This window comes from Rhincodon typus, chromosome 47, assembly GCF_021869965.1.
Source record: "Rhincodon typus isolate 14 chromosome 47, sRhiTyp1.1, whole genome shotgun sequence".
Classification (NCBI taxonomy): domain Eukaryota; kingdom Metazoa; phylum Chordata; class Chondrichthyes; order Orectolobiformes; family Rhincodontidae; genus Rhincodon; species Rhincodon typus.
The window spans coordinates 7,484,485-7,507,438 of NC_063378.1; the positions used below are offsets into that span (position 1 = coordinate 7,484,485).

At 41.3% G+C, this 22,954-nt stretch overlaps 1 protein-coding gene across 1 annotated transcript in view; it reads right to left on the reverse strand.

Moving 5' to 3' along the window:
• Positions 1-19,698, reverse strand: part of LOC109915932 (histone-lysine N-methyltransferase PRDM9-like) — a 27,576-nt gene extending 7,878 nt beyond the window's left edge. Inside the window, exons 1-10 of the mRNA XM_048620589.1 lie at positions 19,598-19,698; positions 18,413-18,501; positions 17,134-17,257; positions 14,613-14,735; positions 14,240-14,310; positions 13,376-13,547; positions 12,984-13,121; positions 9,663-9,934; positions 6,551-6,618; positions 4,181-4,371 (exon numbers count right to left, since the gene is read on the reverse strand). Of these exons, the coding sequence (XP_048476546.1) occupies positions 4,181-4,371; positions 6,551-6,618; positions 9,663-9,934; positions 12,984-13,121; positions 13,376-13,547; positions 14,240-14,310; positions 14,613-14,735; positions 17,134-17,257; positions 18,413-18,472 (1,219 nt within the window). The 5' untranslated portion in view covers positions 18,473-18,501; positions 19,598-19,698. The remainder of the gene's footprint in view (positions 1-4,180; positions 4,372-6,550; positions 6,619-9,662; positions 9,935-12,983; positions 13,122-13,375; positions 13,548-14,239; positions 14,311-14,612; positions 14,736-17,133; positions 17,258-18,412; positions 18,502-19,597) is intronic.
• Between the last annotated feature and the right edge of the window lie 3,256 nt (positions 19,699-22,954).

Sequence of the window (22,954 nt, forward strand, 5' to 3'; positions counted from 1 at the left end):
TCTTTCCACAGTCAGTACATTTATACGGCCTCTCTCCTGTGTGAGTCAGTTGGTGAGAATGGAGGTTCCCAGACCGTGTGAAACTCTTTCCACAGTCGCGACATGTCTGCACTCGTTCTACTTTGTGGATCTGTTGCTGCAAGTGATTTTCATCTGATTTAATAAATTCTCTGTCCTGGATGGATTCTGTAAACAATCTCTCCTGATTTTGTTGCTGCATACAATCATTTTTGCTGAATGGAGTAGAGTGTCCTGCTGAAACCTGACCACGTGATCCAGGATGTTTTCTGATGTGCTTGTGAAGAAAATTGACAGTGGTAAATGCAACATTGCAGTGAGGGCAAGGATGACACTCATCATCTTCTCCCGCTGGTGAAGAATGAAGGAAAATTGTCAGTGTAAATGAAACCTATAGAAGCTGCTTTTAGAAGTACAATTCAACAATGTGCGGGGGTGGAGGGGTCGGTATTTTTGAATTTTATGACAACCTTTATCAGCTTTGAGTCACAAGATAGCATTCTGGTTACTGAGCCAGATTTGTGGGTCATGTCCGGTGCTAGGGATGTGTGCTTATAAGACAGATTAATACTGCAACAGCACGCTTGAGGGCTGCACTGTCAACCTTTCAAACCAGGTCCCTGGCTGTGTATTAAAGCAGACAGCAATCACATGGTTCCAAGCGAAGAAGAACAGGATGTTTTGCTGGTGCTGAGGCCAATATTTATCCACTGAGCAACAACATTCAGTCAGATGGTCAGATCAGTTATCATATTGCTGTTAGTGGGATTTTTTGTGTGGAAACTGAGGTGTTCTTTTTGTCTCAGTGACAGTCATTACATTTCAAAGGCAATCTTTTATATCTAAAGAACTTTGGGACGTCCCTAATACATCCAACAGTGCAGCTCTTTCTTCATCTAGAAGTATCAGGATGATTTTTGAGGGAACTGTTCCTGAATTCAGTACCTACTTCACTGTGTATACAGTTTTTGTCTCAGAGACAACAACGGGGTCAACAATAAGGTGCCACATTATAAAGGTGAAAGGCAGGAAGTTTAGCGGGGGTTTTGAGTGAAACATTTTTTTACCCAGAGAGTGGTGGGGGTCTGGAATGCACTGTCTGGGAGAACAGTTGAAGTGAATAACCGCACAACCTTTAAAAAGTACTTGGATGAGCAATTGGAATGTCACAACAGTCAAGGCAATGGGCCTTGTGCTGCAAAGTGGGACTAGTATAAACGTAGAGTTGCTTTGCCAGTACAGACCTGATGGGCTAAAGGGCCTCTTCTATATTGTATGATTCTATGACAAGACTTATCACCTGAGGAGAACTGACACGTCAATATGTCATCGTCCAGGAGAATCAGGAAAGGGAATACTTGTCGAATTCACTTCTTTTTCTGTCCAAGAGAAGAAATGAGGAACAATACCACCATTCCTCCAGTCCAGAGAGGAACACCACAGCCCACTGGAGCATAAATATAATTTAGCTAAACCTAATCTTCATCACTCTCTATGCCCTATTATAAACACAAAGATCAGCCAATTACGTGTGTCCTCTGGTGAACTATCTTTTTGCCAGTTAATATATTTTATCCTTAGCTGCTCTGTCACAAAATCCAATAAGTTAAACACCTTTAGTGAAGATCAGTGAAACTCTCAAGGCACAACATGGTGAAAATCCCACCTTCATTTGACTCTTTACACAACTGAAGTCTCCCATCCTGAATCTATTCTGGTAAATTTCCACTGAACATGCTTCAGCACCTTGTCATTTTTCCAAATTGTGATGTCCAGAATTTGAAACAGCATTTCAGCTGAGGTCAGAAAGGCCATTTATAAAGGTTTTCCAAAGCACAATGGGGAGACAATGGTGTAGTGGTATTATCGCTGGATTGTGAATGTTGATAATGTTCTGGGGACCTGGGTTTGAATCCCGCCATGGCAGGTGGGGGAGTTTGAATTCAGTAAAATACCTAAGAGTCTAATCTTGACCATGAATCCATTGCTGATTGTCGGGGAAAATCCCATCTGATTCACTAATGCCCTTTAGAGAAGGAAACTGCTATCCTTACCTAGTCTGGCCTATACGTGACTCCAGACCCACAGTAATGTGGTTGACTCTTAACTACCCTGTAGGCAATTAGGGATGGGCAATAAATCCTGCCTGGTCAGTGACATCCTCATCCCATGAATGAATAAAAAAAAGTTGTGTAATGTTTTCTGAAGAAGGGTCCAGACCCAAAACATCAGCTTTCCTGCTCCTCTGATGCTGCCTGGCCTGCTGTGTTCATCCAGCTCTATACCTTGTTATCTATTTGTGTAATGTGTGCCTTCATTTACAAAGCATTAAATGCCTATTACCTTTGTGAGTTATGTGAATCTCCAGATCCCTCTACAAGCATCAACTTTTAAAACAATGCAATTGAATTTATATTATCTCTGTTCACACTACTCTGTACTGAATTTCATCTGCTGTATCTTCCCATTGTACCTGTCTATCTACAACTTCCTGTGGTCTTCTACTCTCCTCTTAACTATTTACTACATTTTCAAGTTTGGTGTCGGCTGCACACTGTCACGTAACCAAATACAGGTCATTAACTTATAGCAGAATCAGCAGGAGTCCTAACACTGTCCACTAGGATGAACTAGATTATAACTGTTTGATAAACAGACATTCCACGCAGAATTATTCTTTACTTCCTGACTCTTAAACTTATTTCATATCCATGCTGCCACTCCTCCTTTAATCACAAAGGGGAGGTGATGGCCTAGTGGTATTATCGTTGGACTGTTAACCCAGAGGCCCAGGTAATGTTCTGGGGACCTGGGTTTGAATCCCATGATGGTGGAATTTGAATTCAATAAATATCTGGAATTAAGAATCTAATGATGACCATGAATCCGTTGTCAATTGTCAAAAAAAAACCATCTGGTTCACTAATGCCCTTTAGGGAAGGAAACTGCCACCCTTACCTGATCTGGCTTACATGTGACTCCAGACCCACAGCAATGTGGTTGACTCTTATCTGCCCGCTGGGCAATTAGGGATGGGCAATAAATGCTGCCTAGCCTGCGATGCCCTCATCCCACAAATGAATTTTTAAAAAATTTCAATTCAACTAACAAGTCTATTACGTGGCACTTTATCAAACAATGCTGATATTAAAACAGGAAGAAAATAGCCAAGGTTTGAGTGAAGATTTGTAGCTCAGGTGCTGATTGTAGATGTTGGTGCGTTCGCAGAGCTAGGAAGGTTGATAGCAGACATTTCGTCCCCTTACTAGGTGACATCCTCAGTGCTGTGAAGCAGTGTTGTCTTGTGTCGGTTCGAATCTACATGGCCTGGTTTTTGCTGCTTCCGATAGATGCTGGTTCCAGCTCTGCGTTATAATCGTCGGTATATCGGGTCTAATTCCATGTGTTTGCTGATGGAGTCCGTGGATGAATGTCAAGCTTCCAAGAATTCCCTGGCTGTCCTCTGTTTGGCTTGTTCTATGGTAGTAGTGTTGTCCCAGTTGAAAGTGTGGTTTTTCTCGTCCGTGTGTATTGAAACCAAAGACAACTGGTCATGTCGTTTAGTTGCTAGCTGGTGTTCGTGGATGCGGGTTGCTAGTTGTCTGTCTGTCCCATGTTGTGGTTTGTGCGGTCTCCACATGGTACCTTGTAAACCTCATTCGTCCTGTCCATGGTATCCATTGGGTCTTTAATCCTGGTAGTTGCTGTCTTAGTGTGGCTGCCGGTTTGTGTGCTGTCATGATTCCTAGCAGTCTGAGTAGTCTGGCTGCCAGTTCTGAGGTTTGTTTTTATATATGTGGTATGGTGGTTATTGTTTCGGGTTTTGGTGTGCCCTGGTTGTGTTGTCTGTTGGGTCAGCATCTGTGGATGAAGCTGGGGGGTATCCATTCCTGGTAAAGACCTTGTAGAGGTGTTCTTCTTCTTCCTTCTGCAGATCGGGTGTGCTGCAGAACCAGCACCTACCGGAAGCAGCAAAAACCAGACCATATAAATTCAAACCGGCACAAGACAAAAGCACTTCACAGGAGGCTCCACAGCACTGAGGATGTCACCGAGTAAGGGGACAAAACATCTGCTATCAAACCTCTCAGCTTGGCGAACACACCAACATCTAGAAAATGGCCAATTTTCTGAAGTTCTCAATTTTGGTCAGAATCCTTACCTTTTGGATTTTGTTTCATTGTCCACATTGCCGTCCATTTGATTCCAAGCTCCTTGGCGTATTCATCACCATACCAGACCAGGAGCTCACACCGAGGGGGGACAGGCTTGCAGGTCCTGTAATAAATTTTGCCGTGGTGCTGAAAGGCTACAAGGTTCTGTTCCTCTTCTTTTCTGGCACAGTTAACAAATCTGGAACATAACAAGTAAATACTTAACTGGCCAAAAGTCAGTTCAAATTGTTGCATGAACATCGATGGAGAAGCAGACCAAAAATGTGTCAAAATAACAGGACATGCCTCTATCCATTGCAAAATTTCAATGCACACAATGCGTACTGTACAAGGTAATTGCCTCAACATTTCAAAGGAGATGGGGAGGGAGAAATTTTAGAAGAGAGGGTAGATTTACCCAAAAATATGGGTTTCTGAGTTTTCTCATCAATCTACTTCAATTCCTCTTCCAGAAAACACCCAAATGTTTGGACCAAAGCTTTTGTTAGTCAGTATATCAAACTTGTGTCAAGGTACAAGGACATTTATTTGCAATTTTTCCTTGTTATCTGTCACACTGACCCATGAAATTCTTTGAGCTTTGCAAATTCTGTAATTCAAAAGATCTTGGGCCTGTAATGCACAACTATAGCTGTTAGGAAATCTGCACAAAAATGGATCTTGGCTGACATTAAAATAGGTCACAGCCAGCTGGATTGAGAGGAGTTCTTGACTGTTGGGCAGAACATCCAGTGGCACCAAGCTATAAGCTAGGTGTGCACAGAAAGGAGGGAGAGCCTGTAGGTCAGAGGGTGGGCTGGGAAAATCAGTCCATTTGGCTCACCACACCACCATAAGAAATAGATCATTCTACCCCCTGAGCCTGCTCTGCTATTCAATAGGATCATGGCTGATCCAACACTCCACACGTTCACTTTCATGCTGTTTCCCTGCAACCTTTGATTCTCCTTTGGATCTGGAATCCGTATGTCTATCTCACCATTAAAAATCCACAAGGACTCTGCCTCCTCAGCTCTCTGTGAAGGGGTTCCAAAGACCCATAACCCTCTGAGAGAAGTTCCTGCCTATTTCAATCTTAATTTGGCAAACCTTTATTCTGAGACTATGCCCTCTGGTCCTAGACTCTCTCGTGGGGGGAAACACCCTCTCAGCATTTACCTCGTCAAGCCCCTTAAGAATTATATACATTTCAATGAGGTCACCTCTCATTCCCCTAAACTCCAACGAGTAGAGTCCCAATCTGTTTAGACTTTGCTCATGAGACAATTTCTCCATGCCAGGGATCATTAACGTGAACCTTCGCTGAATTGCCTCCAACGAAATGAGATATTCTCTTAAATAAGAGATCCAAAACTACTCACAGTCTTCCAGATGCGGTCTCACCAGCACCTTGTACAGTTGCAGTAAAACTTCCCTAATCTGATGCACCAATCCCCTTGAAATAAGGGCCAACATTCCATTAGCCTTCCCGATGACCTGCTGCATCCTGTGTTTTGTGCACAAGTACCCCCAAGTGTTGCAACTTTCTGGAGGTATGGATAGACTTTGTGATGTTCACTGCGTTATTTATGTATATTTTTAATATAATTTATTTCAAGGTTGGATTTTGAATTGGTAACATATTGATTATTCTTGCCTGTCTGAAGGGTTTGATAACTGATTTATAAGTAGATCTCGAGTCATAAGTCCTTGGCTGAAGATACTTGTACAAAACAGTGTAGCAGAGGAGGAGAGAAGAAACATCCAAATAGACTACCTTCGTGTAAGAAATTTATTGAAATTTCCAGACAAAAAATATTTGGATAAATCCCTGAAGAGGTTATTTTAAACTAAGAATAAATAATCTGAGGCATGTGAAAGTTCCAGGGAATGGTTATCAGCTTTTCCAGACTGGGAGTTGAACTCACAGATAAATTAAGCATATTGAGATGTTAGGAAATTTTTCTTTGGTGTGAGCACTGCACAAGGGATGCTTCTGGTTACTTTCAAGGGTTTTTTTTTGGGGGTGGGGTTTGTAAGGGAGTGCTTTGCATTGAATGATCATACTTTCACTGTGTTTGAAGTTTTAGAAGTTTGTGACATTGATAAAAGCATTGGTTTACTCTATTTTGTCATCATTATTTTTACTACTAAAACCAAATCTGCAACATTGTGTGTTTATGTTTCAGTGAGAAACCATCTTGCTAAAACCAAAACAAAATATGATCTAGCATGCCGGATATCAGACTGGGATCTGACTTGACCATCAGTAACATTAGGTGAGATTATAACAGTTGTATGTGCTGCTTCAGGGTAGGAGAAATTGGCTGAGAACGAAGTGCTCAAATCGTCACATTATTATATCAGTCTTTCCTTACCTCATCCAATTTGATTTAGATTCATCCTTTGCATCAATGTATTCAAAATCTTGCTTTCCTTTACTGATCTGAAGAAAAGTATTTTGACAAAGCAATTAGATTGTTAAAAGTTAAGGAATCAAGTATATCTTCTTTTAAGCCAATGATCTAGTTTTACAAGAGCTGAGTGCAGTGGCTTCACAGTTTAATAAAAACTTAACAATACCCTCCTTTATCTTTTGTGATTATAGCTTTGTGTCAGTGAATCCAGAGCTCCATATAAACTACAAACTCACAAAGTGGTAAATAGTTTCAAGGAAATTTGAACAGTCAGGAAAGAATCCCAAACTAATTCTAACTGCCTTTGGTATTTGTCATGTCGTCATCTCTTCCAGTTCCCTCCTACTCCTAGCCTACTCTGCATTTCTCAGTCATAAATCTCATGGTACTGACATATTGCTGCCTAATTGGCCAATTTGCCAATGGAGAATGTTAGTTTCATATAAAACTCCATGCATTGAAATGAGAATTTTTAACTGAGGGTTGTCAGTATTTGAATTCTCTCCCCCAGATGGCGATGGAAGCTCAGTTCTTGAGTATATTTCAAGTAGATGTTGATAAATTTTTCAATTATTAATGGTGTAAAGCATTAATGAAATTATTTGGGTAAAATGCACTTGAGTGTCTGATCTGCTGTGGTCATATTCAATGACCGACCAGGCTTGATAGGAGTAACGGCTTACTCTTGTTCCTATGTGCCTGTGAGAAAGAAGGAAAGGAACAGAAAAAATATAAACTCAGTTGAGGTGAGAATGAGAAAAGGGAGAGAAGGCCGGAGTAGTCAAATGAGAAGTGGCAGACTGGTTAGCAAGGTCAGATCACACAGAATAGAGGGAGAGCAAGATCTTTGGATACAGAACCGGCTCGAAAGTAGGAAACAGAGGGTGGTGGTGGACGGTTGCTTTTCACACTGGAGGCCTCAGACCAGTGGCATTAGGATCGGTGCTGGGTACACTGCTTTTTGTCATTTATAGAAATGATTTGGATGTGAACATAGGAGGTATGGTAAGTAAGTTTACAGATAACACCAAAATTGAAGGTGTAGTGAACAGCGAAGAAGGTTACCTCAGAGTACAAAGGATCTTGATCAGATGAGCCAATGGGCTGAGGAGTGGCAGGTGGAGTTTAATTTAAATAAATGTGAGGTGCTGCATTTTGGAAAGGCAAATCAGGGCAGGACTTATATACTTAATGGTATGGTTCTGGGGAATGTTGCCGAACAAAGAAACTGTGGAGTGCAGGTTCATTGTTCTTTGAAATTGAAGTCGCAGGTAGATAGGATAGTGAGGAAGGCATTTGGTACGCTTGCCTTTATTGGACAGTGCATTAAGCATAGGAGTTGGGAGGTCATGTTGCAGCAGTACAGGACATTGTTTAGGCCACTTTCATAATACTGCATGCAATTCTGGTCTCCCTGCTAAGGGAAAGCTGTTGTAAAAAGGTTCAGAAAAGATTTACAAGGATGTTGCCAGGGTTGGAGGGTTTGAGCTATAGGGAGACACTGAATGGGCTAAGGTTATTTTCCCTGGAGCATCAGAAGCTGAGAGGTGACCTTATAGAGGTTTATAAAATCATGAGGGGCATCGATAGGGTAAATAGACAAGGTCTTTTCCCTGGGGTGGATAAGTCCAAAACTTAGGGTCAACTTAGGTTTAAGGTGAGAAGGAAAGATTTCAAAGGGACCTTAGGGGCAACTTTTTCACGTAGAGGGTGGTGCGTGTATGGAACAAGCTTCCAGAAGAAGTAGCAGAGGCTGGTACAATTACAACATTTAAAAGGAATCTGGATGGGTATATGAACAGGAAGGATTTAGAGCGATATGGGCCAAATGCTGGCAAATGGGACTAGATTTATTTAGGATATCTAGACCGAAGAGTCTGTTTCAATGCTGTATATCTCTATGACTCTAAGTGAGAAGAAGAGGGATAAGGGGAAGAATAATAGATGGTTGGAATGAATTCTGGTGAGGAAGGGTTTGCCAGAGAGGCTGTAGTTTGAGAACAAAGGATTTCAGAGTTTTCAGAGAAAGTTTAGAGTCTGGGATCCTGATTTGGTCTTTGTGGAGAATTTTTTCTGTTGGAAGATCATGAGTTTTCTCACAACATTGGCATATCATTTGTGTAAAGGGCAGTGTTAACCTGAACATATTGTGATGAAAAGTGTCTTGTTTATAAACATGTATACCTTTTATATTGTCAGAAGGCAGAAAGTGGAGATAAAGGGGTATTTTTCAGAATGGCACTGGTGACTAATGGAGCTCCACAGGGGTAAGTGTTGGAATCACAACTATTCACATTATATATTAATAATATGGACAAAGGAATTGAGGGCTTTGTTGCTAAGACTGCAGATGACACAACAGGTGCAGGGACAGGGTGCTAGCTTGGAAGGGGTCCAGAAAAGGATCACAAAAATGATCTTGGGGATGAAGGGCTTGTCTTATAAGGTATGGCTTGAGGACCCTGAGTCAGTACTCAGTGGAGTTTAGAAGAATAAGGAGGGATCTGATTGAAACTTAAAGAAAACAGAGAGGCCTGGATAGAGTGGGCATGGGAGATGTTTCCACTAGGAGGAAAGAACTAAGACTCGAGGGCACAACCTGAAGAGACGTCCCATTAGAACTGAGATAAAGAGGAATTTCTCAGCAAGAGGATGGTTAATCTGTGGAACTTTGCCAGAGAAGGCTGGAGAGGCCAAGGCATTGAGTGTATTTGAAAGAGATAAGCAGGTTCTTTATTAGTAAGGGAATCAAAGATTATAATAGAAGGCAGGAGAATGAAGTTGAGAAATATATTCAGCCATGATCGAATGGTGGAGCAGAGTCAATGGGCTGAATGGCCCATTATGTTCCTATATCTAATGATGTTTATTTTCTTTAAAGGGTGTTGATTTCATAATAGTGCCATACGGATGTTACTTAGTGTCAAATTTGATTTCCTTGCTGTCTAATCATTATCAGGACTAGAGAAGCAACCAGAAACTGAAACCTTAAATGACTTTTCACACATATGCTCAAATGAGTCCTGAGCTTCTTCAAAAAAATGCAAGAAACTTGATGATGGCAGGCACTCACCACCCATGAATAGCCACTGACAGCAGCTGATTCTTCATTTGATGTGACTCCTTCATAGGGTCCAAAATGAACTCCTTTAGGAATAATCTTTCCTTCATTCCACACACCAAGACCAGCCTTTCTAATTTTTGATATTGCAATATTGAGGCCCTCTGGAAGGGTTAAACGTGCTCGTTCTGGTCGATTGAATTCGACAACTGTGTCCTTTATGAACACTGGAGGACCATGCACAGGGCACTCTTCAACAAAAAATGTCTCGCAGTCTTCACAAACTGTTGCAACATATAAAATTAAAGATGGATCAGGATTTCAGTTTTTATGATTTTTTTACGATATTTATGAAGGTGACAGGGCCTGCACAGAGAAAATATAATCCATCACAGGTATGATCTTCATTGCAATTTGATCTGTACATACAAGAATGATAGTTCTATGATACATCAAATGGAGAAAGTCTCTAAAGCAACTTCTCTTTATGAAAACATTAGAGTATCAGAAGGATTTTACCCCACTGTGTTGTAAACAAGTGTTTGCTCTTTAAAACATGTTCAGTTTATTCACGTCACAAGGGCAACACAGATTTCAAGGAACAGTAACAAAGCAGGAAACTGACATTATCTCCCAGCCAGGCTACACTTACTAAGATTATGAAAATGAAGCAAGAAAATTCTGCAAATTTTGAGAAAATCTATACTGCTGGATTTTTCTGTGGGTTTTTCAGATCTGGCTCAGGAATACAACTCCCAGTACGTCCAGCAATTCCAACACAAGCACACAGAATGGCAGATCAGAAATGCACTAAGATTGCTTAAAGCTTTTTTCAAAAGAACGCCAATCATTGGACAAGGACTTTGCTGGGAAAAGCTTGCTCACATGACTACACCGACAGAGTGTGGAATCTGCTAAACAAATAAGGCAGCTGAGGCTAAAACATTGTATAATTTTGAAGGATAATTTGGTATAGCACTTGGGGTTAAAGAGATCAAAGGATAAAGGGGAAAAGCAGGAACAGGGAATCGAGTTGAATGATCAGTTATGATCATAATGAATTCAAGGCAGGCTCAAAGGGCCAAATGGTCCACTCTTTCTTGCTCCTATTTTCTAAGAATTGGTGCATAGCATCAGAAACAGGAGTCCATGCAAATGTTTTTTTAACTATGTAGCTGAAGAAGGAACACACAGTTCATTGCTCTGTTCAGTGATAATGCTAATGTTAACTCTATGTAGCTGAGGCTCTGAGAAGCCCCACAAACAGTTGCTATGTTTGCTGCTGAAAGCCTCAAAAAAACACTGGAGCAATATTTCCACTGTACAGCTAGGGAACTGTGTCAGCTTACTGCAACTGAAGGCTTGGTTCCTCGCTTTGTGACGCTGGCACTTTGGAACAGTGAAAAGCTGATGAGCAGTTATTTTCTCATAGCAGCTGGAGAGGTAGAAATGTGCTTTTCCAGCAACTTCTTGAGCAGTTGAGAGCCAAGCAGTCAAAGTCATACAGCACAGGGACAGACCCTTCAGTCCAACCAGTCCATGCTGAATATAATTCCAAACAAAACTAGTCCCACCTGTCTGGTCCTGGCCCATATCCCTCCAAACCTTTCCTATTCATGTACTCATTCAAGTGTCTTTTAAATATTGTGCTTGTGCACACATCCACCACTTCCACAGGAAGTTCATTCCACACACGAACCACCCTTCTGAATTGAGGGGTTATTGAGGGAAATCAGAAATTATATCCTTGAAGAAGATGGAATTTCTCATGGTGAGTTTAAGATTTTTAAAAAATGTTGATGACACTCAGTATTGTTAACCTCTGGCTGGATAGCTGAGAAATTCATGGTACTGGTTTTGGCTACGCATGGTATTTGGCACGCAGTTTCTAGTTTTGTCTTTGACCACAGTTTGCCTATTACCTCCAGAGATTGGAGTACAAGACAGATATAATTGACTCTTCTCTTGGCAGAATTTTTAGAAATCTGAAGCACAAACTAACGTGGGAGTCCTCATTCAGTATTTTCTTCAAGTCAACATGCAGGTTCAGTTGGCAGTCAGTAGGGCAAATAGATTGCTGGCATTCATTTCAAGACAGCTGGAATACGACATCAGAGATGTAACTGCTGAGGCTGTATAAGGCTCTGGTCGGACCATATTTAGAATACTGTGAGCAGTTCTGGGCATCTGTATCCAAGGAAGGATGTCCTGGCCTTGGAGGGGTCCAGATGAGATTTACAAGAATGATTAAAACTTACAAAACACTGAGAAACCTGGGCAGATTGGATGTGGAGAAAATGTTTCCACTAGTAGCAGACAGGGTGATTAATGTGTGGAAGCCATTGTCACAGAGAGCTGTGGGTGCCAAATGTATTTGAGACAGCGATAGATAGATTCTTTATTTGTTAGGGGATCAAAGGTTAAGGGGAGAAGGCACGACAATGCGGTTGAGAAACATATCAGCCATGATCAAATTGTGGGGCAGAGTCTGTATATTGAATGACACATTTCTGTTCCTATATCTTAAGATCTTCTAGAGTAATTCACTCTTTGACTTTGGAAAGACATTTGCAAGGTATTAGCCAGCAGTGCAACAGTATACTCCCTATTTGCCTGATGTGCGCAGCTCCAAGAACACCCAAGAAGCTTGACACTATCCAGGACAAAGCAGCCCATTTGATGATCACTATAATCACTCCCTCCACCACTGGCATCCAGGTGCTGCAATGTGTGCCATCTCTAAGATGCACCATGGCTCCTTTAACATCATCTTCCAAACCCATGATTAAGTCTTTCTGGAAGGACAAAACAGCATACACAGGAGAAAACCACCACCTGCATCTTCCCCTCCAAGCACTCACTATCCTGACATGTAAATACAGCACTATTCCTTCAGTGTTACTGCATTGAAATTCTGGAGCTCTCACCCTAAAAGAACTAAGGTTTCACCTACACCAAATATAGCGATTCCAATCAGCAGATCATAATCACCTTCTCCAGGGCAACTAGGAATGCTGTGACCTGTGACTCCCACATCTCATAAATGAATACAAGTCATGGGACTCCCATTTACACTCATAAAACATCACTTTAAGCCTGTGAATAAAGATACTTAAGCATAAAATTTCAAACCAATGTTTTGGTAGCATTTTTGTGATCATTTGTAGTTAGTGATATGGAAACATAAGTGCGTGTTTCTGGGCAAACACAGGGCTTTTCCTTTGCCAGGCCATATTACCGGAGCAATGATCTGGTTTCCCAAAACTCAGGTCATTGTACCAACCCTCCCAATAATTTCTTTCTGAACAACTGGCTAAGACACTTTTCACGTACACAGAAAATCTTCATCACAAAGTTCTCTTTCTTCAGTGTAAACCTTTCTCTCTTTATTTCTCAAACTGTATCTTCTCTCTTCCTTTTTATTGCACGTTTCCTCAGTTGAAGATTCCAACATCTTTCCAGTACAGACAACTGTAAAAGAAATCAGAAAGATCTGAACAATACCTGAAAAAAATCAACAAGTTTGTTTTTTGCTTTGTAGAAGGGGTATGTTCAGTTTCAAGGTCAGAACCTGCAGATATTTATAAGACACTGAGTTAATTTGACGAATCAGTGCTGGAGTAGACACATTGCCAATGAAAACATTTCCTCATTAAAATGTAAAAATAAACTAAAATTCAAAATCAACAGATTTTCCTGAAATTCCTTTATTCCTGGACATATACCTTTAATGGATTCTTGTTGAGCCTCACATTCACTCATCGCAGTTTCTCTGTTGATCTTTTTAACTGAAACGGTCTCTTCCATAGCTGAGGCAGCATCCTCATTGAAGCTCCTGTAACCTGAATCTTTATCCTCCTGTAAATGGGATGCAATCGCTAATTGTACTTTCTCAATCTGAAATGTAGATTGTGATTTTTAAACATTGTAACTCTCAGTTTTTGAGTTCAAGAATAGCTGCTTCATATTCGTCACCAAACAGATTATGTCAAAGGCAAGGTATTTGTTTGTTTTCCTTGCCATTTGTTCTTGTACCATACTTAATAAAGCAAAGTTCCCAATCACTCATTTGAGAAATGTATTCTCTCTCTCTAGTTTAGAATTGGACACATATTTTAGGAATTCCCCATTTTTGAAACTTAGGTAAAGTTCACCTTCCTAATAAATTGTAGCTATTTCAATCTGCTGTTATTTGCAAATTTTGAGTTCTGAGTGTACATTTATCCATGAACAACATCAAGAGGAGCTAATTTATAATTTCACCAGTTCATGAAATTCATTAATGACAAGTCTGCAAGTGGAAAATAGAATTAGAAATATGAACAGAATCACGGCAGCAGTAACTTTGGGCAGAAATACCACCAGGAATAAAAGGGAACACTGAAGCTGGAAATCTGAGATCAACACAGAAAATATTCAAGTGTGTAGTAGGTCAATTTGAGTTGGAAGGAGAAAGACTAGATAATGATTTCGGTGGAACTCTGGATCAATATATCTTTCAGATGCTGACACGGTTGCAGTTAATATCCAGTAGCTTGTTTCTGAGTTGACAGATTAATCTGATAAGAATTCTGTGCAGACCAAATTACCTTTTTGCTGTTCTCTTTCTTTGTCTTCTTGATTCCATCATTCTTGAAAGGTGGCTTAAAGGTTCTCACCTCTTTAAAAGAATTTCAATGTTATTTTAGATATTCTAAAATTGAAGTTTAGTTTTTTTCCATTAGCAACATTGACAATTCTTAGCATTTTCAAAGTAGAATCAAATGTGATGTGGCTAAGAAGCAAATTTGCATTAATTCTAAAAGTACATGCATATACATACGTCAAGAAAAATATTCAATATATTCAATTTACTTGTCTTTCCAGTTCTCCAAAAGTTAAAGTGGCTACCTCTAACTTGCTCACGGCTCATACTAAATAAAACTATTTCAGATTTTTAACAAAGAAAAAAACTGAACTTACGTGGTGGGTTTTTCACAAGACATTTAGGAGTCCAATCTTCATCTGAATCACTAGATTCATACACACAAGATTGACTACCCCTGCCATGTCTAGACATGAATGCTGGCTTTGGTACATTCAATCCTGTAAAAATTAAAATATTGCAATCACTGATAATTTACAGTATTTATATTCATTTATTAGAGTGAAAGAAGAAACCTGTCAAATGCAACCATTTCAGAATATCAGATAAGAGCCGTACACCTGGCTTCCTTCCATTAATGGCACCCAAAATTCATCCAGCTCCAATTAATCAAGTTAAAAGAAGATGTCATATTATGCTAGAGTGCTTGAAACACAGCACCAGATCAATAAATATCCAGCAGCCTTTAAAATTGTCTTTCCCTTCTGGTGTGTGACTGATGCAAACTGGACCTATTTTTTAAAATTCATTCATAGGATGAGGGCATCACTGGCTAGGCTAGCATTTATTGCCCATCCCTAATTGCCCAGAGGGCACTTATGAGTCAACCACATTACTGTGGGTCTGGAGTCACATGTAGGCCAGGCTAGACCAGACCAGGTAAGGATGGCAGTTTCCTTCCCTAAAGGACATTAGTGAATCACATGGGTTTTTCTAACAATCGAAAATGGATTCATGGTCATCATTAAACTCTTAATTCCAGACTCTTTATTGAATTCAAATTCCACCATCTGCTGTGGCAGGATTCGAACCCAGGTCGCCAGAACATTACCTGGGTCTCTGGATTAACAGTCCAATGATAATACCACTAAGGCCAATGCCTCCCCACTCCCCAGTTGCCGTCAAAATGAAAGCAGCATATTTGTGATGCCTCAGCATAAAAGGAAAAGAAATGCACCTGAGATGCAGAGGTTACCTCCTTTATTACCAAGTGATTGCTTCTGATCTTGAGTCAGAATTTTAAAAAATATAAGTTAATGGGTTTACTACAATGAAGGAAAACACACAGGCAGCACGTTAAAGAAAAATAAACATGGACAGCACATGAGCCTGAAGTAACAGTAAATGCTGCAAATAATCCACAGTTCAGTCAGCAGCATGTAGAAAGAGATATTTGCAAACTAATGGTATCAAAGGTTTAAGATGTTTTTGTGCTTTCTACAAACACCATTATTTCACATTATAAATTACAGTGTTTCACTGTCATTTAAAACTACTGATATCAATTAGAAATCAGTTTATGTCGATTGTGTTGCGGCGTTGGTTGAAATCTGTCCTCTCAGGGAAGTGAAAATGAAAGGCACCCATTCCAGCACCTTGCTTAAAACGAGAGGCAGAAAGAAAGTGTGCACCCCAGCATCCTTTTCATTCAACTGTTGGCCTGGAAGTATTAACTTGGTTCGGAACGATTTTAAAAGATGAAATCTATCAGCACCTCTATGTACTAGTTAATTATGGTGTGGGGGCCAGAAACTCCTAGATTCAATGTTTGGTGTGCTTTCTGCTCATCTTTATCATAGTGACAACAGAAATGTCATTGGTGGTTTCTCTTTTGGTCAGAAGGAAGTAAATTTCTCAGTCAAGAGTTTAATGCTTGGTCGTATGTGATGATACCATGGTTTTAAGAGGTTATTTTATCCTTTGTTTTTGAGGAAGGGTTTTAAGGCAGAGCTGCTGAGCAGACTACCAGAGCCAATAAAGTATGGAACAACAGAAGCAGACTGAATGGGTGTGGTCAAGCTCTAATAAAATCAGGATTTTTAATTTTAGCCTTCAGCAGTTGCTCTTGGTGTCTTGAAGAAGTGGAAGCTATTTTTCCATCTCGGTTACAGCCAAAAGCTGGGAATTTTCTTCCTGTTGCTGAAGTTGCACATGGGACAATCTGTTTTCTAAATGTGCCTTTTGCCAAGGGATTGTTTATGGGATGTTACTATATTGGAACAGTTTATTAGTAACAAAATAACAAAACAGTAGATGTTAAGTTTTCCAATAGAATTAAGTTATTCCAATTTCTTTCATTCATTCTATTTTAACTATGGTGGATGAATAAAATGTGTTTTGCTTTAAATCCAGCAGTTTGGCCAATCGAATTGAATCTGGAACGCAACACCTTTACCTTTAAAGCAAGAAAATGTTGGGATCTCATTTGTCTTCAGAATATTTTGAGGGGGTTTGATCTGGTTCATAACACAAAATATAGTTTTTCTGTTGAAAGTTAAGTGTATGTTGGTCCAATGAGCAAAGGCTCAACTCCACTGCTGCTTACAATCACATTGCTGCTAATATTCAGACAGGACTTTGACTTCTCATTCCAGAAAATTCAGAATCTTCTTGGTCACTTAACAGTGAGAAAATGGGATATTCAGAAGTTTAGGATTGCAAATTACTTCTCAAAACAGTTCTAATGTGTGTCATAATGAAAAAATGGAAAATCCCATTTCACAAGACAAGACTAGACAGGACAATGCAATATTCAAAGGAGCTGGCACTTGTCAAAAGTTGTCAGGAAAGGCAGCCTCAAATATAGAAAGCAAAACAAAACATTGATTTTGTACAAACCTATTGCAAGCATGGCCTCATAGTTCCGCTTCACATTCTTATAACGTGTCTTTTCCCATTCACTTAACTCTGCCCACTCATCTTTGGAAAAATGAACGGCAATGTCTTTAAATTGATCTTTAATCTGAAAATATAAAATCATTGTGATTCCTTAGAGATAGTAAGAACTGCCAATGCTGGAGTCAGAAATAACAGTGCGGAGCTGGAGGAACACCACAGGGCAGGCAGTATCAGAGGAGCAAGAAAATTTCCGTTTCAGGTTGGGACCCTTCTTCAGGCCAGAAATGTCAACTTTCCTACACCTTGCCTGGCCTGCTCTGTTCCTCCAGCTCCACACTGACTGCTTACATGCCTCATAAGTGACTGCGTAATCTTCACAAACTAAAGATTTACAAATGTAGGATGAGCTACCTTGCCAGATCTACCATTCTTTATCAGAATATCCTCTAGGCTCTTAGGAGTGGACTGGCACTAAATACTGGTAGAAAAATTACATAACAAACAACTGTCTTACAAAACATTTCAATAATGGAGTTGGAGTTGTTGTTCACATGTGTACTGTGACAGTGTAAAAATAAAGTTGGATAAGCCCAAGTGTCCATTAATTTCACTCAAAAATGCTACCGCCTGGCTCAATACCTCTTGGAAAACAATCCTTGACATTTGCTCCTTTTCAGCTATTGTAGCAAATTCCGTATTCTTTTTCTGGAAATGGGACATTTTCTGTCACGATTTCCCTTTTGAGAATGAAGTTCTTCATGTCCACCTTCATGGAATCACCAGTGCATTAGGCATTCAAGGAAGGTTTTCACGGTTTACCAATCTTTGCAATTCCTTCACACTTCCATATGCGTTCTGGGGTCAACAATTTACTGCACTGTGCCATGATATCCTGTAATTCTCTGGTATTCTTGTACATGACAGCAATCAGTGAAGAAGACTGGAGTGACATCAGTGAAAGTTACATCCAGAAAAATACAAAGCTATCTGGCCTTGTCCTGTTGTATCAGCATAGCAGTCTATCTGCAGGTTTGCTGAAGCACCCCCTAGCCTCAACTAGGTATATCAGATAGCACTCCACCTGCAGACTTGCTGAAGACATTGCGTAACTTGGCATCTTTTTAAATTTTCATCAGGACATTGGATGTGGCATTGAGCCCTTCCAGATAATCAAATTTGACATCAGTGAGCACAGTCAAGAATCTAGAGGTCACCAACAGCAGTGGGATCTACTGAAAAGAAATGCCATTTGTGCACTGTTTTGACTTAGAGTACATACCTTGGTTAACTGACTCTTGTACGTTATGTCAGCCACATGGAGATGCCCATCTATGATCATCTTGACTTCATGGGTACTGAAATTTCCTCCTGCAGTAGAATATCCACAATGTGAATTATTTTGTCCTTTTATCATTACTTTCTGGGAAGAAGGCATTGCTGGCCTGCACTGATTGCCTACTTGACTTTGAAAAGGCGATAGTGAGCTGCTATCTTGAAGCCACAGCGTCCGCTGGCTGTATGTTGATATGCAAAGCCCTTAGAGGTAATTCCAGGATTTTGATCCAACGACACAGATCAATGGCCTTTGGTATCACCATCACAACCATAGCCTGTCGCTTCAGTAAACTTGCATGTCACTTTTTATTCTGGCAAAATAATAACAAAGTTCGGGCCACCAACAGTGGTCAAGCCCAAGGATGTTACCTAGGAGTCTGACCTTGAATGACTGTGCTGGGGCCCCCTGACTGTTGAATGCCTCCATATCAGGGAGGGCTACTCCTCTGAGACACAGCCATTCGCTTGCAGCCCTGGCAGAGAATTTACTGTGTAAAAGCTGCTGGCACATGATGCAGGTGAGTTTGATGTAGGTTACAGCATACAGCAAGATGTTTCCCCCATTGAACAAGAGCTGCTCACCAGCAAGCCAAGATGCCTGCCTTTGAATGTGCATGAAGAAGCAAAGCCAAGATGCTGTGGTGCTAAGTCAGTGAGCGCTAAAAGAGCAAGTGATCAGAGCTGAGATGCACCCCAGCCCAATCTGAGACTGGGTGTCTTTTCCTGCACACAAATAGCTCCGGTGAAATGACAGACATCAATGTGCCCTGTAGTGCAGCTTAAAGTGTCCTGGAAGTGGATCGAAGAGGTGCCATGCCAATTTTGAGTGTCTGGCCATTGTTTAATGACAACATCCATGGATGTGGGTCCCATTTCACAGGTGCCCATTCAGTGTCCTTGAGAAATTGTCAGCTGTCCAACATAATGGCCCTCATAACCCAAAAGCTGCAAATGTTGTCATGCAGACCAAAGAATACAATCATCTGACTGCATCCAGTGACAGAATGGCAGCTGCCATGGATAGGCAGGTCCAACTGTCTCATAGTATACTGGATATGTGAACAGCCTTGCACTCCATCACATTAATCATTGGTCCTCAGCATCTAGAGTAATTTGATAGTGATCTTACGCTCACTCCAAGTGCACCTTCCTCACAGGTAGGAACTTCACTGTGGGAGAAGCAGAAGCCTCTCGGAAGTCTCCTCAGCACACTCCATTGGTGGTCTGGGCTTCCACATGCAGCCTGGGTTGAAGACACAAACAATGAACACTGATTTTCATACCATAAATTCTTGGCATCTAGTTTCCTTGCAATGGGTGGCAGGATAGGAAACTGTAAATTAATGAGGTGTGATGTCCTATCAACAAGGCCACAATAATACCCATCTCACTGCTGCCAAGTGGGAATCTTGTCTTGACAGCTGGAACTCTGTGGGGGAGAAAGCAGTTTGTTATGCCCAACATTTGGAAAAACCTCACTGGACATCTCAGACAATTTGTCCACATTTCTCATCAGAGTCATCATAGTCCTTTAAAGGTATCGCTATGAGGAACTCATCTATGCCCCGCTGACAGCATTGACGTGACTGACCAGTGAAATCTTCCTCGCCTCAAGTTGCAAAAAGCCCACTGACCTAGCAATTACTTTCTGGTTTCCATTGTAAATCTCCCATGACCTTACCTCAGTTGTCCTCTGCTCTGACATTGCCATTCCCTCTCCAGTATCCTTCCCATCACTCTTAGTTTTACCCATACCTTCCTGAGATCAGGCACTTTGTTTATTCCACTTTAACCTTGAATTGTAGTGCCCTATTCTACCCCTTAATCTTTTCAATGGCTATGTCCTGAGTTTATTAACCCCTTCCTTACTTTATCACCTACAGATTAAAATCAAGACCAACCTCCGATAAATATTTTCCTATCAACAGCACTGTCTAATTTTTATGGGGCTAATATCCAAACCGGTCTTTTCTTCTGACTTTCCCTCAGATTAAAACCACCTCAGCTTGTTTCTCACTTGAACAAAATAAGCCAGATCCCTCAGGAATTTTTTTTTATTCCACCCCTACATAAAATTAAGTCACCAAACAAATTTCTAAAACATCAAACAGAAGTTGCGAACTGAGTTGCTCTGACAAAAACCAAAACACAACCTGATGATTTTTTTTTCCACTGTTTTGAAAGTGTGTCATCTTTCCACCCTCCAACTGATTTTCCAATTTCAAAACCCCAGAATACAAATTGTAAAACGGATTATTCCTTCATCTCTCCCTCATCCATTTCCCAAGGTCGTGTTTTAATTTAAATTGTTTCGAAAAAGGGCTCCTCCTAATTCAAGGCGAGCAAACTCAGTAAATAATCGTGAGGTAATTTTGGTCTCTCGCCTTGTTCCGACCAAGAGTTAGCTCTGACTGCACCCGTCCTCACTTATCTCATCCAGCTCTAATCCCTGTTTGATCCCCGAACGTTTTAAACAAAATTGAAATATTCCCCTTTCCTCGATACCATCCAGTTACAAAGCCCGACTAACACAGAACATTTCCCCCTAACAACCTCCCGCCGTCTGCCCTTATCTCCCGCCGACGCCGCCCCTATATATAGCACCCACTCCCCATCCCGGCAACACCTGCGAGGGCTTGGCGCCCTTTTCTTGTCCTCGCGCTCCCCCGCACGCAAAGTCAGCAGCTCTGATTGGTGCAGCTCCGGTCACGTGCCCCCTACCAAACAACGCCCCGCGGCGCGATGTCATCGCCCGGGGCGGGAAAAGGGCTGCGAAACGTCGCGGGTGTCAGCAAGCACGTGTTTTAGCTGACACCGGCGCATGTCAGGAAACGCGACTGCTAATCGGGAGGCTGCTTTTGGGTACCCAGGAGGAGTATAAGCGGATTGTTGTTAAATAAAAAGGCGCCAAACGCCCCGGGGGAGGGGAGAGTGCAGTGGTAGTGTCCCCACCTCTAGACCAGGAGGCTAACGTTGAAGTCTTAACGGCTCCAGAGATATGAAATAATATGCCTGACCAAGCTGATCAGAAACTATCTACAGGAGATCTCTGGGTTGTGGCTCAAATACACCTGATGGGGGTTGAAAATCATATAATCCCCACAGTGTGAGAGTAGGCCATTTGGACCAACAAGTCCAAACCCCCCTGGCGCCCTGCAAAGAGCATCCTATCCATGCTCACCCTCTACCCCGTAACCCAGCATTTCCCCATGGCTAACACACCTATCCTGCACATCCCTGGACATGAAGGACAATTTAGCACGGCCAACCCACCTGACCCGCACATCTTTAGACTGTGGGAGGAAACCTGAGCATCCGGAGCGAAACCCACGCAGACACGGGGAGAATGTGCAAAATCCTATACAGACGCCTGAGTGCCAAATTGAACCAGTTGCCTGGCACTGTGAAGCAGCAGTGCTAACCACTGTGCGCCGCCTATATGCCCTCAATGAAGGGTCCATGTTTTATTTGTTCAATGTGAGCATTTCTTTATTTGAATAGCCTTCGAAAAAGGCACGTAGGAACTGGAATAGGCCATTCAGTCCCTCACACCTCGAAGTTCGGCAATCAATAAGATCATAGTTGATCTGTGGCCAAACTCCATATACCGGCCTTGTGCCCATATCCCTTGACAGTCTTGCTTAATAAAATGTGGTCTATCTGAGATTTAAATTTAACAATTAATTTAGCATTGGCTGCCGTTTGAGGAAGAGAATTCCAAAGCTCCATTACTCTTTGCTTGTGAAAGTGCAGTCCTGAATGGCTGGACCCTAATTCTTAGGTTATGGTCTCCTTGTCTAGAATATTCAACCAATTAGCAATTCAATAACTACCTGTCTCAACAGAACCATTATTTAGACTTTTGCCTTTCACTCTTAATGCTTATGTGTGGATACTAAGTGGATAGGAGAGTATATTTCATGATTCCTCACTCCCAGTATGAGGTTTGGAAATTTGGGACTTGTAATGTCAGACCCTCTCTGAAACTGCTTTTTCATACTGATAATTCGGAATCCTCCCACTAATAGAAGCTGCAACATTTGTAGTATGTTTAATGTTTTTGAGAAGATTTGTAGCTCAGGTTGTGCATGAGGTTGCAGACTTGCTCAGTGAGCCTGTGTGTTTGATTGCAGATGTTTCGTCAGCCTGCTAGGTAACATCATCAGTGCACCGCTGGTGGAGTGTTGGTGTTCTGTCCCACTTGTTATTTATATGCCTCTGTTTGCTGGGGTGGTTGGTATTACTTCCGCTTTTGTTCTTCAGTGCTTTGTATATCGGGTCCAGTTCAATGTGTTTGTTGACGGAGTTCCAGTTGGAATGCCACACCTCCAGGATTTCCCTGGCATGTCTCTGTTTGGCTCATGCTATTATGGATGTGTTGTCCCAGTCGAATTTGTGTCCTTCTTTGTCCGTGTGTATTGAGACCAGTGAGAATTGGTGTCTCTTGGTGGCTAATTGGTGTTTGTGTATCCTTATTGTCAGTTTT